We start from the raw sequence: 14,872 nt of genomic DNA, 5'->3' as shown, positions 1-14,872 counted from the left end.
GATTCTAACATAATCCACATTATCTACAAGCATATGATGGTCGAATGTCAGCTGGCATCCAGAAGCTGTTTAAAAAAAAAGGGGATAATAAATACAAATGAAGATGAAGTTATATTATTTTGAGAAACCCAAGGTTAGCACAAATGTGAACAGTCATTGAGTTTCTGTTTCGAGGCCTTTGGAACTGTACTGACTAAATAAAAATTTGCAGCACACTCGACTGCTTAAAAAATTGCATAGGACTAACATAATTATTCAGTACTGTGATAAATGCTCCTTTTCTTTCTTTTTTATGGTTTGTCTTGGTTCTGTATGTAAATCGGAGGTTTGGGATCTAATTTTCCTTATGCGGTCATTTTTTGGTCTGGCATCATGAGCAGGTGTTATATAAGCTGTAGCATCAACCTACACCTGTTTAGTTTGTCATTTGATTTCTTCTTTATTTTTATCACTTAATTTCTTGTGATATAAACAATCAGAATAAAGATGAAGATAAATATATCGATTTACTCTTGTTATTCCAAACTCTACATCAGCTTGGGTCTCATTAAGTAAGAACCAGAGTGCATGGTTTCAGACTGCAAGTGGAGATGAACTCTAATAGAAGCTGTTTTTAGCATTGTCGCCTCTTAGATGAAATGTTGCTCCTGAGGGTGGACAGAATAATAAAGTAATATGACACAACCACACTGCATTAACACCACAGAGCCCAAGAACTGACATGATTATATTTTGTTGGCTTATTTTGGGCCCCCTAAGTACCAAGTGCACGCCATCAAAACACCACAGCCTACCTGAATATTTTTCCTGACCATGTCCATCCCTTTACGACCACAGTGCACGATTAGTCTTTTTAATAAAAGTTCATTCACTGTTTGAAAATTTCAGATATCAGCCATTTTCTAGATGGCTGAAACACAAGTCTAATACACTCAGAAGTTTCTTTGTCCCACATATAATTCCCCCCCCCCCCCAAAACTATAAGTGCTAACATGAGGAAAACAGTGTAGTAGTAGAGATGGTAGCCACAAGCCACATTTCCTGGATGGACCTCGTACCTAAGCGGCCCCACTCTCACCTACTGATGAGAGAAGCTAGAACTCTCATCTGATATTGCTATTAGTGCAGTGGAGGTTCTCACTTGATCACCAATAATACGTGAAGCAAATATGACTGACGAAATTTGATCATGCCAATCAATTGTGTGTCTATAAAACAATGAAATGACTTTGAAAGTCTATTCAGTTAGCCTGCACAGATCCATAATAAATACTGATAGCAGATATTTGGTGTTTAGAGTTTAAATTGTAACTATTTTATTTTTATTTTTGTTATGAGACAAAGATCTTGAATTTGCTAAGCGAATGGATAGATGTTCAGTCATACACTTGACTTCCCTTTATCCAAAGACATATAGAAAGGCAGTGAGGCATCTGGAGTCCAACCAGCAGATCCACTAGGGGGCCTATTACTTAATTACTTTGACCTCTCACCTGTGCGTGTTCACCACGGCCTCGAGCTCCTCTCGGCCAATCAGAGGTTAGCACTGGAGATCTAAGTACCGCCGATGTTTGCTGCTCTCAGAACGTATTGGATCCGTAAAACAACATGGGGAGACTGAATTTTTATGTCCTTTGGTCTTTGCGTGACGTCCCCCGCCAGTTTATTAGGTATGTCGTTTGATAAATACATAATAATAATAATTTTAAAAAACCATGTTGACAGATTATTAAGGACGCGAAGAATCACTACTTGGACTCACTCTTCACAGCAAATCTAACCGGAGGTGCTTTCAAGTCCATGTCCCGCTGCCTCTTCCTAAGCAGCTGGTCATCTTCGGTCTGGGACAGTGGGAATGCAGTTTGACCACAATTTCAGTCGAGGTTCTGGTCAGTGCAGAAGTACCAGCTCAGAAAATTGGGATTCTGTCCTCTCAATTTAGGTTCGTGAAGTAGCCGCAAGGTTGTGAATTTGTAAACTAGAGTTTGCTGACATCTCTTTGTGCTCAGGTGTCTGACTTGGGAAGGTGACTGGAGCCCAGAGATGGTCAAAGTGGCTGCAGAGAGGGGCAGGAGGGGAGTTTATGGCAAGATTTTACTCACAGTCTCTGGAGAGGTACAAAACACAAGTATTTAGCGCGACCAGATCCGAAAAAACTCACGTAGAGCTCATGTTTGTGTGGGGAAAGTCTGGGTTATTTTACTAATGGTTAAATGCAGTGGGGAATTTACATATAGCCTCACTTTAAAACACACAAACTGTTCAGGCTACAGGTTATAGCATGCAAAGGGCAAATATAGCTTATCTGAATGCAATTAATCCAACTCCTGTACTGAGTAGATACAATAAGCCTAAAAGGAAGGTGAAGTTTAACCTAATATCTTATGCTGACTGCTTTTTTTTTTTTTTTTTTTTTATAAATAACTCTTGGAAAACAGAATCTGATTCCACCATTTTCACCTTGCTATAAATAGCTTTATGGCATATATTGTCATTTAATATTCATTTCTTTGTGCTAGTTTCCATTACACTCCCTGCTTTCTTTGCGTCAGAGTGCTAGGCATCATGCCTATATGTGGGATTTAAAACAAAAAAGCAGTCTGTAGCTGATATTGCATAGTGGCATTTCACTTATTTCTTGCCAAGACTTGTGACCAGCCACAGGACAACTCCAGCATCTTCAGCAGTACCCCTTTGGTTCAAAGGAAATGCTTGTTCCCCGAAGGGCACGATGTGACCGATCATTCCACCACATTACACACCCAAGATGCTGAAAGTGAAACGGTGAGATAAACGGGGCCAAAATAGTTCAGTGGGAATGCACACTTTGGTTTTCGAGCGTCATGATTGTTCAATTAATACAAATCCAGGTGACTTCTGAGACCTCACACCTGAGCGACAGGAGCGACAGCGTGTGCTTTGCTGAGGTCCAAGTCAATAAAGTCGACACCAGTGACTCCGCTGTGGGGAATAAACCTCCAGTGTGGCCTACAGTGAGTGTTATCCTTAGGTGTATGTTAGTGTCTGCATGTGAGGGAAGTAACTGACGCAGGTCTGCTGTGCGCTCTGTGTGACTGGAAGGAAAAGACACCCAGACGTACAGTCATTGGTAGGAGAGGCCAACTGAGGTGGAGCTCTGAGGACGTGGACAGCCTCTCAGAGGATGTAGACCAAGCTTCGACCCCTAAGAAGATGAGGTCATCCGGGATAAACGGTCAAGAAGAAATGACTGTGCTCATAAAGAGTGAGAACAGAGGAGGTCAGAGGCAAAAAGGAAAAAAATATTGGGATTACACAGGATTGCACAGAAGTGGCTTTTACAAAGATTTGTGATTAGTTTCAGCGTGTCCGTCAAAGCGTTGGTGCCACACCATGTGTCTGAGTGACCCTGATACTGCCATCCTCATTGGAGGGGAGACTTCAGAACAAAACTACTGCAAAGACTCCCTGTGGAAGCTCGAGTTGGGTCAGTGGACTTTGCTGAATATACATCTGGCCATATATGTATATTAGCTCCCTGTATCTATAAAGCATGTCACTAGAGTGAAGGTGTGCGGCACCGGTGGAGGAAGCATTTGTACTTAATCGTTACCTGACCTCTTTTCAGACGGTGACTTCTGGTTCCCGCTGAACTCCTCTGCTTCTGGACCTGAACCACCCTGTGCCCGAGGACACACTGCAACCTATGACCCAGACTCTAGAGCAGTCTTTGTTTACGGTGGCCTGAGGGAGGGTCGGCGCTACACGGAGCTGTACATCCTTAATACTCTGACCTGGAAGTGGAAGCTTGTCAATGTGGGTTTGTTGTTAACATGCTGCGTTTTCACATTCTTTAAAAGCATGTACGTGTATGTGAAATAGGCTCTTTGTTTTTTCTTTTCTTTTCATTGCTGTATTTGTGGATATTTCCCATCCTTAAGGCAAAAGGCAGCGTTCCAAATTTAGCGTATCACTCTGCAGCCTTTTACAAAAAAGAACTTTTTGTCTTTGGAGGAGTTCAGTCAAGCCTTTCCTCAGGGGATAAATCCTGCAGTAATGCTCTATACATCTTCAACCCAGAGTTTGGACTCTGGTACCAGCCCATTGTGGAAGGGGACAGACCTCTGCCTCGGTTTGGGTCAGTCTTCAGTAAATTTACTGTACCCTAAGTGCTTTCTTAATTCTCAGGAATGCTAATTTCATGCTTTTTAACAGGCACACGACTACGCTTCTGTCTCAGAAGTTGATCATATTCGGTGGACGCAAGACAGCTGCTTACTTTAACGACCTCCATGTGTTAGATCTGGGTAAGATAAAGACCGCCACTGACCGCCTTAGATTGAAACAGAGTGTCCAGGATTGCACTGATTCTTACATTTTCCCTACTGAGTGCAGGATTTATGGAGTACACAGCTGTGAAGAGTGGGAACATGCCACCGCTGCCTCGAGGGTGAGTAAACTAATCAACCTTGATAAATGTCATCCATGTAGCCATCTGGTTGTAGTATCCTTGGGCATCCCAGAAAGAGTCAAGTGCAATTTTAATGTTGTTTAACACAAAATTCATCCTAGTGAGATTATTCTTTTCTTTTAGCTGAACATAATTCATATTTAAGAATATGTAAAGATTGGCCATAACAATGATACAGATAAAACCTCTTTATATATTAATTGACAGGTTTCATGCAGCACTCCCAGTTTCAGACAACAGGATTTTAGTCAGTGGAGGGTGCAGTGCAATTGGAGCCCTGCAGGATGTTCACATCTTTAATACAGGTGAGCAGGTTTTTTTTTTTTTTCCTTCAGTATTATTGCTATTTTGCACGAAGCATCAATATTGATGAAATCAGCTGCTTTTTAATCGAGCTTCGTTTCTTTTCTCCCCCAGATACGAATATGTGGACTTCACTGGTGTCTCCCCTGCTTTGCTCCAGGCCTCGTGCTGGACACAGCATGATGCTTTTGGGCAGCGCTATCCTAAGAGACACTGGGACACATGGACAGGGTGAAAATGTTAAAATCCAGTGTGCATTGCTGGTGTTTGGTGGGTCGGACTGCTCTGGTTCCTTTTATGATGACACAATCAAATGCACCGTGGAGATTCCTTTTGACAAATGAGTCCAAATTGGAAACAGTTTTTAGCCACCATGGCCCGTGATGTGATCAGACATGAGAAGAGCGTTTTGTCTGGAAGACTAATTCTTCTGCTTTGTGTTTTGTTGCAATGACTTTCTATTCATGTGTCTCCTGTGTGATTCTTTTACTTTATTATGTGTCTTCGAAAATCACCATCAGGCAACGCGCTGCGAACAGTGAGACGAGAGGTTTTCCACTTTGCATAGCAAATCTGAGCGTTGGGGTTTTTTTGGGTTTTTTTTAAACACATTATTGTCCCGTACCTCCTCTCCACGTATCTGTATGGTGGTTTGTTTGTTTTTTTGTTTTTTTTAAAAAGGCAAATTAAAGTCATAGTTCAATTTCATGCTAAAATACTAATAAATATTTTTTTTTACTTGAACCTTTCTTGTCATTTAAAGTAACTGCAGTGGAACAGAGTCGCTTTTCAGTCATTTTATTTAACACAAACAACTTCTCAGTGGCTTTGTACTAAGCACGCAGATCATCAGGTGTATCTGGTTGGCGTGATGGGTGGCTCACTTGGAAAGCTTCAATCTCAAGTAAAGCCTCATTTAGCCGTTTGATGGTTGGATACTTCCCCACATCCACTTTGAACCTGTAGACATTAAAAACATAGTGGTGATGCTTCCCTGTACAGGCTGTTTCGAGGTTATATCATGTTTTGGGATCTCTGCCTTCTCTTGAATATAATAGAAGTAAATTGTTCTGATTTCTGGAAAGAGATGCTGCTGCTAACCTTCCAAATGTATTATTTGACGCTTTGTGGCACAACTAGTTTCATCTGGTTCCATCATATTTAAAACAAGGCAGATGTTTTTATAGCCACCATCTTAAATGCTGGTCAGCTCGAACAAAACGCACTAGACAGAGAAACAGCACTGCACGCCAGAGGGAAAATATGTAAATTGGATTTTGTGGAAAGCCCATCTCTATTAAAGTAGCGCTTCTATTGCAGTTTTATGAAACTTCTCATAGCATACCTCTCTGCGTTGTAGACCTGTGGGACCAGACAGATGTCTGCCATGGAAATCTAAAAGAGAAGCAGAAAGTAAGAAGTAATCTTTGTGCTGGAAATTGCCCAGATGTTGTCCTGTGATATATTCATGTTCTTACCTCATCGCCTACACAGTATTTCCCCGCTGTTTGCTTCAGAATTGGCTCAAGAGCTGGGGGTAATAACGCATGCATGTAAAACACATTGGCATTTTTCTCATCACTTCATGTTTCTAATGTATAGAGCAGGGGTGTCAAATGTGGGGCAGAACTAGATTATTACTTTGGAAAGTTTGGAAATGTAAATATTGGGAGAACAGAAAAGTTTGTACTTCTGTGTTAAGTTCTCAGGAATGGATCACTGTTGATTTAATCATCATCGTCAGTTTTAAAAGCCTTCCTGCTTGCGACATTAAAGCAAAGCAGGATGGTTAAGCTGATGAGTCACGCTTTGTAATGACAGCAAAAATGTGCACTTATAGAGGCAACTCGGTGTTCATCATCTGCTGTGTAAAACAAAGTGTTTTCAGAGTGCAGTTCTCCGCATTTAAAATGAAAACGAAGCATAGAGGAGTAGATGACAGGCTTCCGCTTACCTTGAAAACCACGATCGATGAAGTGCTGAGACCACTGCATCTTCTCCGCTCCTATTTTCTGGATTACATACAAATTCTGCGAAGTCCAGGAATTAAAAAAAAAAAAGATAAAGTTACTGGTCTTGCAGGTTGACCTTGACATTGCAAGCATGGATTTTTTGTGAACCAGAGTAGAGATTTGAACTGATGGCATTGTGGACTGTGTTCTGCTTACCTGCAGGGGCTGTATACCCGAGGCAATGAGGTCACTTATCATCCTAACCTGGGCACGCGCCTTTGGGTCTGCTGGAAGAAGACGGGGTCCTGGTCTGGTCTCATCGATGTACTGGATCACTGCCAGCTACATAAACAAAAGAATTTTGGTAACGTTTTTTTTAATGTTACATGGTGTAATTAAAAATACACCGACTAAAGGTGTAATTAAATGGAATTTTAATGTATTTTATTTGAAATTACAAAGTAACTACCTGCAAATGCTTAAAGGTTAGAAAACAAGTCAGGTTTTTACTAGAACTGTTACCAGTATTACCAAAATATTCAGTAAATGTAATAAGATAACATGACAGTGTTATGGAAGCAGACTCACCGACTGAGAGAGAGTGGTGCCATCAATTTCCACTGCAGGCACTTGTTGCATGGGGTTTAGCGCTTTGTACTCCTCAGTAAGCTTTGGCACAGAGAGAGCCACTGTCAGACTAACACATGACTTTAAAAAAGAAATGCATGGTTTTATTGTTTAAGACAGCACCTTGTTAAGAAACTACATATTGTTTTAGCAGGATTTTGGACTCTTTAATATTCAAGCAATCATGCAGAAAGTGTCATGTTTGTCTGCACACTGTACCTGCTGCCCTCCATCTTTGATCAGATTGACTGGAAGCTGGTCATATTCAACACCTTTTAGAGCAAAAGCTGGTGCACAAACAAGTTCATTACCTTAGTGATAAAAAAAAAAAAGTTACACCAAAGCTTAGCTGAACATTCCCAGGGCATGACTTACCAATGCGAACCCTCCAGGAGCAGGAGCTTCTGAAGTATCCGTGAAGTATGGGCTGAACAGAAAACAGAAAATGTTAAGTCAGTTTGGAAACAAAGTCAGTTTTGCTTTGTGGTTTTATGCAGTGGGTTCACCTTAGTCTGAGTTGCCATACTTCTGTAGATTTCCCTCGACTAGACTGGATCAGTTACTGCAAGTACTTTTTCTACAAAAAATCTCATCCACTTTGAGCAGCCAATAGGATGTGTCCCCTAAACTCCCTCCTACCTACTCTTTGGTCCATGACTAAGCACCATTGGGCTTCATATGGTTGAAATTAAGCAGCTGATGCACACATAACACCCGGCGAACAGTGACAGTACCTTAGCGAGGCAGGCTAACGACAAGCGCATTGTCGCTGGCTGCGATAACACTTTAATCTTTTGGATAAGGGCCACTGATCGCTTAAAGATCACACACTTTACAGCAAAGTCCCACTTTGTTCAAAACTGCGTGTGGATACAGCTCAGCTGAGACACACTTCCTGACAGGAGAACTGACTGGTTTAATTAGCCAATAGTTTGTGGCGTTCCATAGCTAGGGCGGGTTTAATCCAAAAGCTGGAGTCGTGATTGGACAGAAGGCAATCTCGAGAACCCAATCACGCTGCGTTATTAGTGAGAGGGCGAATTTGGAGCCTTTAGGAAGCCTCAATTTCCCCAGAGCCCGCCCACAGGTGATTCACATCTGTGGGGTGGAAAGCTGAATGCTGTCTTCTGCTGGCCACCGCGCTACCTGCCTGCACAGTGGGTCAAATCAGTTCGGCGTAGCACATGATATCCCAGAATGGCGTCAACAGCTCTGAGATCAGCGTTCAGGACCAAGGTAAAGTGCAAGTGGCAGCGTGTGGTCAGCTCTGATTGTTGACACAGTGTCCTGCAGAAGTTATGTCCGTGCATTCCTTTACAGGGGAGGAATAACGTTTTTCCTCAGTTCAAAAATCTTAAGAGGATTAAAAGTAATAATAATAATTTTATGCCTTCAAGAGCTGATTTATAACATGAAGAAAGTTTTTCTACTCGTGTTCAGCTGCAGGTGCATTTAAGCGCAAAGAAGTCTACCCGTGCACCTGCAGCCTGGACCGCATTCCTTCTCTCAGTCCGCTTCACTCAGCTTGACTTTGTCCCCATTTTCACAACTCCACACTCAGTAGTTGCACATTAATCTAATCGGCCAACAGGCTGCAGCTGGTTGACAAAATGTGCAAATGAAACAGCACGTTGTACTTCTAGGATGGATAAATACTGCAGTTTTTGCTACTTTTAGCGATTTGACTCCCTGCTGTGCCGCTTTCACAGGTTCCATTTAGAGTCGGCCGACTGTGCTACTCCTCCTCCTCTGTGGTGAGTGCTTATGAGTAACTGTTAATCTGGTAATACATTTCAGAGATAATCAACCCTACGAGTAAATGCTGATATCTTTCCTCACAGCCCACCACCAAACTGTTTATTGATGGGAAGTTTGTTGAATCCAAGTCCTTGGAATGGCTGGATATTCACAATCCTGTAAGTACTTCTAGTATTTCTTGGCAACATCCATTATTAGTTGAGGTGAATGTATACTGATGCCTCACCACACTGTGCTTGTACAGTATGGAGTTGCTTAACCTGGACATACTGGTCCAGACTGGTTTGTGTAGATGGGCATCCCACGTCAACATTTAGATTCAGATTTGGCATTATTGAATGAGCAGTATAAATTAGCACTTATTTTTAGTGTTTAAAAAAAATCCAGCTTAGAGATCATGACTTTTTTCCACTTTCACAGGCTACCAATGAGGTGATCACCTGCGTGCCCAAAGCCACCCAGGAGGAGATGCTGGCTGCTGTAGACTCATGCTCCAGAGCCTTTCGCTCCTGGTCTGAGACCTCCATCTTGGCTCGACAGCAGGTTTTTCTGCGCTATCAGCAGCTTATCAAGGACAATATTGTAAGTCACCGTAAGGTGCTCTGAAAGTAAAAACACATTCAGCCTTGTTTAATTAATGAATCAAACAAGAGCGTGGACTCACCGTTGCCTCACAGAGAGAGGTTCTTAGGTCTCCCTCTTCTCTCTGGGTACTCTGGCTTCCTCCCAAAGTTCAAAGACATGCGTGTTAGGTTAACGGGAGATTTTAGACTGGCTATGTCTCTGCGTTAGCCCTGCAATAGGCTAGTGACTTGTTCAGAGTGCACCCCACCTCTCACCATATGACAGCTCGTATCCAGCCCCACTCCAGCCGTGGGCTTGGATGGATGAACGAACAGATGGACAGACAGCATGTTAGTCCGTCCACAGTAGTTCAGAGCTCTTGTTTGAGTGAAACTTGACTTTAGGCTATATAGCTGATACAGCGTCCTCATGCGTTTCAGAAAGAACTTGCCAAGGCCATCACAGTGGAGCAGGGGAAGACCCTTGCAGATGCAGAGGGAGATGTGTTCAGAGGATTGCGTAAGTGTGTCTGACACACACACACATGCACACAATGTCCTTTTTGTCATTGAGCAACAAGTGGTTAAATATTTGCATTTTGTGTAGGCTCTTAACTCATTTACAGGAATCTGTTAATCTGTTTCATCTTGTATATGGGACAAGCGGGACAGAGGGTGGTTTATTACATGACTGATTCTGTGGAAGATTAAATTTTGATATTTTTAGGCCTTTCTATGATAGTAAATAACATGCAACAATTGGCCTGGGACAGTAAGGAGATGAGTTTTTAGTAATATGTGAACTAACAAAGTTGCTCCTGAAAAAATTATTAGTTCAAATTCAGTGATTTGATGTGGTTTGTTATGTCTGTTATTTCTTTCATGGAGATGATGTTTTAGATCATCTTCATATGCCCGGTTTTTTTATTGACGTAGTTGTATAAATTGGCTTAGAATAAAAAATAATGTATCTGTGACAGCTGGAGTTGTCATTATAATAAAAATATTTCATGTTTACATCATACTTGAATCATCGTTTTAATAAAATGCAGATCACGATATCTACCTTTGCTAACTTTATCCTGGTGTAGCAGCTGACACACACATGCTTTTGTTTAAATGTCGTGCCTGTGCACATAAATAACCAACTACTGCCAGGGGTGTTGAACATAAGGACAAAATCTCGTGAAATGAAAAGATGCCAGTCATCCTTTAATTGCTAAACCTGACCATACTATGGTTCATACTTCTTTCTGTGCAGAGGTGGTAGAACACACCTGCAGCATCACCTCCCTGATGCTCGGGGAAACCCTGCCCTCCATCTCCAAAGACATGGACACTTACACCTATCGCCTTCCCCTTGGGGTGTGTGCCGGCATTGCCCCCTTCAACTTCCCGGCCATGATCCCCCTGTGGATGTTCCCTATGGGCATGGTATGTGGCAACACGTACCTGCTGAAGCCCTCGGAGCGTGTGCCCACATGCGCCATGCTGCTGGCTAAGATGCTGCAGGATGCTGGCGCTCCAGATGGAACGCTCAACATCATCCACGGCCAACACGACGGTAAGAGCTGGTGGCTGTGTAATGTTACAGTAAGATGTAAAGATGTTCGACAAATAAGCTTAAAGCCTCAAATTACCGCCAATAAATCCTTTTTTTTTTTTTTTTTTTTTTTTTTTTAATCCATCATTCAGATAGAAAATGTAGTTATCTTGGCAGAAAAACAATGTGTGTAACAATGAAGATATCTACATTTGCTCTAAATCATAAACCGTAATCACCTGCCATTACTTAAGTCATCTCTGTAACTGTCTTCCTCTTACAGCTGTGAACTTCATCTGTGACCATCCGGCCATCAAGGCTATCAGCTTTGTTGGCTCAAATCAAGCAGGGGAGTATATTTATGAGAGGGGCTCTAAAAATGGCAAAAGGGTGCAGTCCAACATGGTGAGCAACAGTTTTAATGTCTGACATGTGCTTTAAACATCCAGAAGGTGGCAGCATTGGCCAACAGTTTCAAGTGTTTGTGTCGCCCAATGGTACTGAGGAGTGCATGTGCATGGTGCAGCTGTGCATCACATTTAAAAAGGCCCAGATTGCGAACTGGAAATGTTCCATTGCCTCACGTGGACTGAAATGTGGACCAAGTTTACAATGTGAAATTTGTAGGTCGTTTGTTTCTAATCTAATTCCCTGATTTTTATGTCCCTGCTTGTGACTAACCAGTTGCTGTAATGTGGAGATCAAACGGCAAAGGGCTAACCACTTCTTGTGTACTGTAGGGAGCCAAGAACCATGGTGTGGTGATGCCTGATGCCAACAAGGAGAACACTCTGAACCAGCTTGTGGGCGCGGCGTTTGGGGCAGCGGGACAACGCTGCATGGCTCTGTCCACAGCCATACTGGTGGGCGAGGCGCATAGCTGGCTGCCGGAGCTGGTGGAACGTGCCAAAGCTCTGCGCGTGGATGCAGGTACCACGCCCCATCGCCTTCACCTCGGCCTCTCCTGTTCTCCTGAGCGCGTTTCCCCCAAGGTCCTTTTTGGTTTTATTCATCTCGGGGCCACCCACACCGCCCTAACCTCACCTCTCGCCTTATGGCCTGTTGTAACTTCACATTGGGAGTCAGCTGGGCTTGTTGAGTCAGCCATGCTGCAAATTTGTGGCCAGATCTGCGGCTCGGGCCTAAATGGCGGTCTAGAGGATCAAATCCTATGAGAAAAGAAGTTGATGTGAAGTAAAATGGAGAATGAGTCTGTGTGTTTACAGCGATATGAAGTTTAATTTGTACATTACACAGGAAACCCGCAAGAATCCATTTTAGAGGGAGTGCCTCAAAGTGCCCCTTGTCCTGGCTTTTGTGGCCAACGAAATGTCAGTGCCCATAGTTTGTTCGCATCAGTCAAGTGACAGAACGTGTAACCTTATAGCTGTTTGTTTTTTGGGGCCCTGCTAGGAGACCAGCCTGGTGCAGATCTGGGGCCTCTGATCTCTCCCCAAGCCAGGAACAGAGTCTGCAGTCTGATCCAGAGCGGCGTGGAGGAGGGAGCAAAGCTGCTACTGGATGGCCGAAATATTAAAGTCAAAGGTTACGAGAACGGCAACTTTGTGGGACCTACCATCCTCGGCAACGTCACAGTATGAGGCTTCATGTGTTAAAAGTACTTGCACGTGAGTGATATTACAAAGATGTCTGCAGTCTGTGAAAGTGCTCCGTTGTGCGCTCTTTCAGCCTCAGATGAAGTGCTACACCGAGGAGATCTTTGGGCCCGTGCTGGTCGTTCTGGAGGCAGACTCCCTGGACAACGCCATCAGTTTGGTTAACAAGAACCCCTATGGCAACGGTACAGCCATCTTCACCACAAACGGTGCCACCGCACGCAAATATACTCACGAGGTGGATGTGGGCCAGGTGAGTGGCCGCTGCGTCCAAATGTGCAGCTCGTTCAAGGGAGAAAGGAGACATTCACGCCGCTCTGTCGTTTCTATGCACCATCTCAAGCGGAGAGAACATCATATTTGTTTGAAAGCCTTCACACATTAAATAAAAACAATTATTTTCCATGTTGAGCATACCCTTATTTGCTCCCTACCCAAAATGCACACCTTAAGCAACCCCCTTTTTCCCCTCCACATCCACACCCAAGAAAGTCGCAAATAGCAACAGCAAATATGCTTCTGTTAAATAAAAATAGGGATGCATAGAAACTTTTCCAGGTAGTATTCAGGGGAAGAGGGGAGTTGGTGGTGAGAATTGTTAAAATTAAATCTCAAAAGGGATTTCTAGGTGCGTATTTAACAGTTAAGTAAAAACATGGCCATCCTGTTTGTTTGCCTGTGGAGCCTAGTTATGCCCTGTGTTTGCTGTTCACATGTCGGGGAATGTTGTGCAGGCCATGTGCCGTACTCGTCTCCAAACCTCCATGCAACAAACATCTACTTTTCTGTTTTTTTTTTCTTTTCTCCCATGCACCTTTGCCAAAAGGCCCAAGTATGCAAACCTATTCCCGTTGTTTAAAACACACTAAACCAACCATGCCGTGCCTCTTGGTGTTTTCGCAACAAAACTTTATTTTTATATATTTTTTGTTTTCCTCCCTTTTTCGTAAGAGCACGCTTTGTTTTCACACATCAAATAAAAGCCACAGGTTTATCTCTGTTTTGTGCGATCGTGTAAGCTTGCTTTGTAAACAGCACGCACGTACCGCATCTCTCATCAGCTGAGTCTCACTTGTCCCTAGCAATTTAGGACCTGAGGGAATTGTTTTACAAACCTTACACTTATGGAAATGAAAGGGACAATGCTTGTTTTCTGCAGGTGGGAGTCAATGTTCCAATCCCGGTGCCGCTGCCAATGTTCTCCTTCACTGGATCGAGGGGATCCTTCAGAGGGGACACGAACTTCTACGGAAAACAAGTGAGTGGCAACTAAAACAAACGGATCCTGTCGTTGGGCCTGTGAGAGTAAAAACACAGCAGCTGTCTTAATGTGACGTAAACGCTTTTATTTTTGCTCTTCAGGGCATCCAGTTCTACACACAGATCAAAACCGTCACTGCACAATGGAAAGCTGAAGATGCCACCTTAAAAAGTCCTGCCGTTACCATGCCTACCATGGGACGCTAAATGCTCCATCCAGTCGCTGCTGATTACTCTTGTAAACCAGGAGACGTCAAACGCTCCACTTGCAAAAGCAGATTCATATGTCACCTGTGAATAGCTCATAAATACAAGTTATAAATAAATAATCCCCAGATTAAAAGGCTTTATATTAGATATGTATATGTGGCTATTGTGTGAGGGGACAACACTAAGGCAATCCAAAAGTTCTGTAACATTATTGGGTCAATGTCATTTCCAGAAATACAGCACCTGCTGAAACTCTTATACACTTGCTGTGTTTGTGTTTCACAGAAATGAAAGCTGCCTGGAGTCACACCGGTTGCCTTTGATTATGCTATCTTACACCTCTCCTCCCATGACCCCCTTTTCTCCTCTGCCACAATGAGGCATCTTCCTGTAAACGTGCCTCATGTTTATCCATTCATCAAGTGTCTTAATGTGCAAATGCTGCACCTGCACTGTACTGATACTCATCAAGCTTACGTTCTAGTATTGTGTATATGACTTATCAGATAAGAGAGCGTCAATGTGCTGACACTTTATATCAAATCTATCAATACACAGGCAACACTATAGCTCAGCGGATTGAGCAACTG

General features: G+C 43.0%; 3 protein-coding genes across 6 annotated transcripts; 2 read left to right on the top strand and 1 right to left on the bottom strand.

The window, feature by feature from the left end:
* The first annotated feature begins 1,498 nt into the window (after positions 1 to 1,498).
* On the top strand, positions 1,499 to 5,497 carry LOC113011990 (acyl-CoA-binding domain-containing protein 5). Its single transcript, XM_026151910.1, has 13 exons — positions 1,499 to 1,670; positions 1,772 to 1,942; positions 2,010 to 2,115; positions 2,647 to 2,784; positions 2,871 to 2,993; positions 3,082 to 3,259; positions 3,338 to 3,466; positions 3,608 to 3,795; positions 3,921 to 4,117; positions 4,195 to 4,286; positions 4,375 to 4,429; positions 4,658 to 4,755; positions 4,868 to 5,497. Exons 1-13 carry the CDS (start codon positions 1,609 to 1,611, stop codon positions 5,095 to 5,097), a joined length of 1,767 nt encoding a protein of 588 aa, XP_026007695.1. The 5' UTR covers positions 1,499 to 1,608; the 3' UTR covers positions 5,098 to 5,497.
* A 38-nt stretch (positions 5,498 to 5,535) lies between these two features.
* gstz1 (glutathione S-transferase zeta 1) lies at positions 5,536 to 8,216 on the bottom strand. Of its 4 annotated transcripts, none has more exons than XM_026151913.1 (9): positions 8,067 to 8,216; positions 7,708 to 7,759; positions 7,552 to 7,619; positions 7,294 to 7,413; positions 6,922 to 7,047; positions 6,708 to 6,783; positions 6,232 to 6,284; positions 6,099 to 6,148; positions 5,536 to 5,713 (listed from the first exon to the last, which is right to left on the bottom strand). In XM_026151913.1, exons 1-9 carry the CDS (start codon positions 8,094 to 8,096, stop codon positions 5,587 to 5,589), a joined length of 702 nt encoding a protein of 233 aa, XP_026007698.1. In that variant the 5' UTR covers positions 8,097 to 8,216; the 3' UTR covers positions 5,536 to 5,586. The 4 variants fall into 4 exon arrangements, with proteins under 4 accessions (XP_026007698.1, XP_026007700.1, XP_026007699.1 ...); XM_026151915.1 differs by having other exon boundaries at positions 7,294 to 7,374; XM_026151914.1 differs by lacking the exon at positions 8,067 to 8,216 and adding an exon at positions 7,839 to 8,054.
* A 220-nt stretch (positions 8,217 to 8,436) lies between these two features.
* On the top strand, positions 8,437 to 14,540 carry aldh6a1 (aldehyde dehydrogenase 6 family, member A1). Its single transcript, XM_026151911.1, has 12 exons — positions 8,437 to 8,568; positions 9,042 to 9,086; positions 9,174 to 9,248; positions 9,511 to 9,672; positions 10,095 to 10,173; positions 10,915 to 11,217; positions 11,480 to 11,601; positions 11,937 to 12,126; positions 12,610 to 12,791; positions 12,886 to 13,065; positions 13,972 to 14,070; positions 14,175 to 14,540. The coding sequence occupies exons 1-12, from the start codon at positions 8,530 to 8,532 to the stop codon at positions 14,277 to 14,279; spliced, it is 1,581 nt and encodes a 526-aa protein (XP_026007696.1). The 5' UTR covers positions 8,437 to 8,529; the 3' UTR covers positions 14,280 to 14,540.
* Positions 14,541 to 14,872: the final 332 nt, after the last annotated feature.

Source organism: Astatotilapia calliptera, chromosome 19, assembly GCF_900246225.1.
Source record: "Astatotilapia calliptera chromosome 19, fAstCal1.2, whole genome shotgun sequence".
Taxonomy (NCBI): Eukaryota; Metazoa; Chordata; class Actinopteri; order Cichliformes; family Cichlidae; genus Astatotilapia; species Astatotilapia calliptera.
This window is presented reverse-complemented; position numbering and strand designations above follow the sequence as displayed.

Bases quoted from the DNA above. Each gene is read 5' to 3' on its own strand.
- LOC113011990 (XM_026151910.1), top strand. From the start codon at position 1,609: ATGGGGAGACTGAATTTTTATGTCCTTTGGTCTTTGCGTGACGTCCCC. The intron at 3,796-3,920 runs GTGGGTTTGTTG...CCCATCCTTAAG, and splicing joins GGAAGTGGAAGCTTGTCAAT to GCAAAAGGCAGCGTTCCAAA. The intron at 4,756-4,867 runs GTGAGCAGGTTT...TTTCTCCCCCAG, and splicing joins TGTTCACATCTTTAATACAG to ATACGAATATGTGGACTTCA.
- aldh6a1 (XM_026151911.1), top strand. From the start codon at position 8,530: ATGGCGTCAACAGCTCTGAGATCAGCGTTCAGGACCAAG. The intron at 9,673-10,094 runs GTAAGTCACCGT...CATGCGTTTCAG, and splicing joins AGCTTATCAAGGACAATATT to AAAGAACTTGCCAAGGCCAT. The intron at 10,174-10,914 runs GTAAGTGTGTCT...CTTTCTGTGCAG, and splicing joins AGATGTGTTCAGAGGATTGC to AGGTGGTAGAACACACCTGC.
- gstz1 (XM_026151913.1), bottom strand. From the start codon at position 8,096: ATGCGCTTGTCGTTAGCCTGCCTCGCTAAG. The intron at 6,784-6,921 runs GTAAGCAGAACA...TGGACTTCGCAG, and splicing joins CGGGTATACAGCCCCTGCAG to AATTTGTATGTAATCCAGAA. The intron at 5,714-6,098 runs GTATGCTATGAG...TAATGTCTACAG, and splicing joins CAGGTCTACAACGCAGAGAG to GTTCAAAGTGGATGTGGGGA.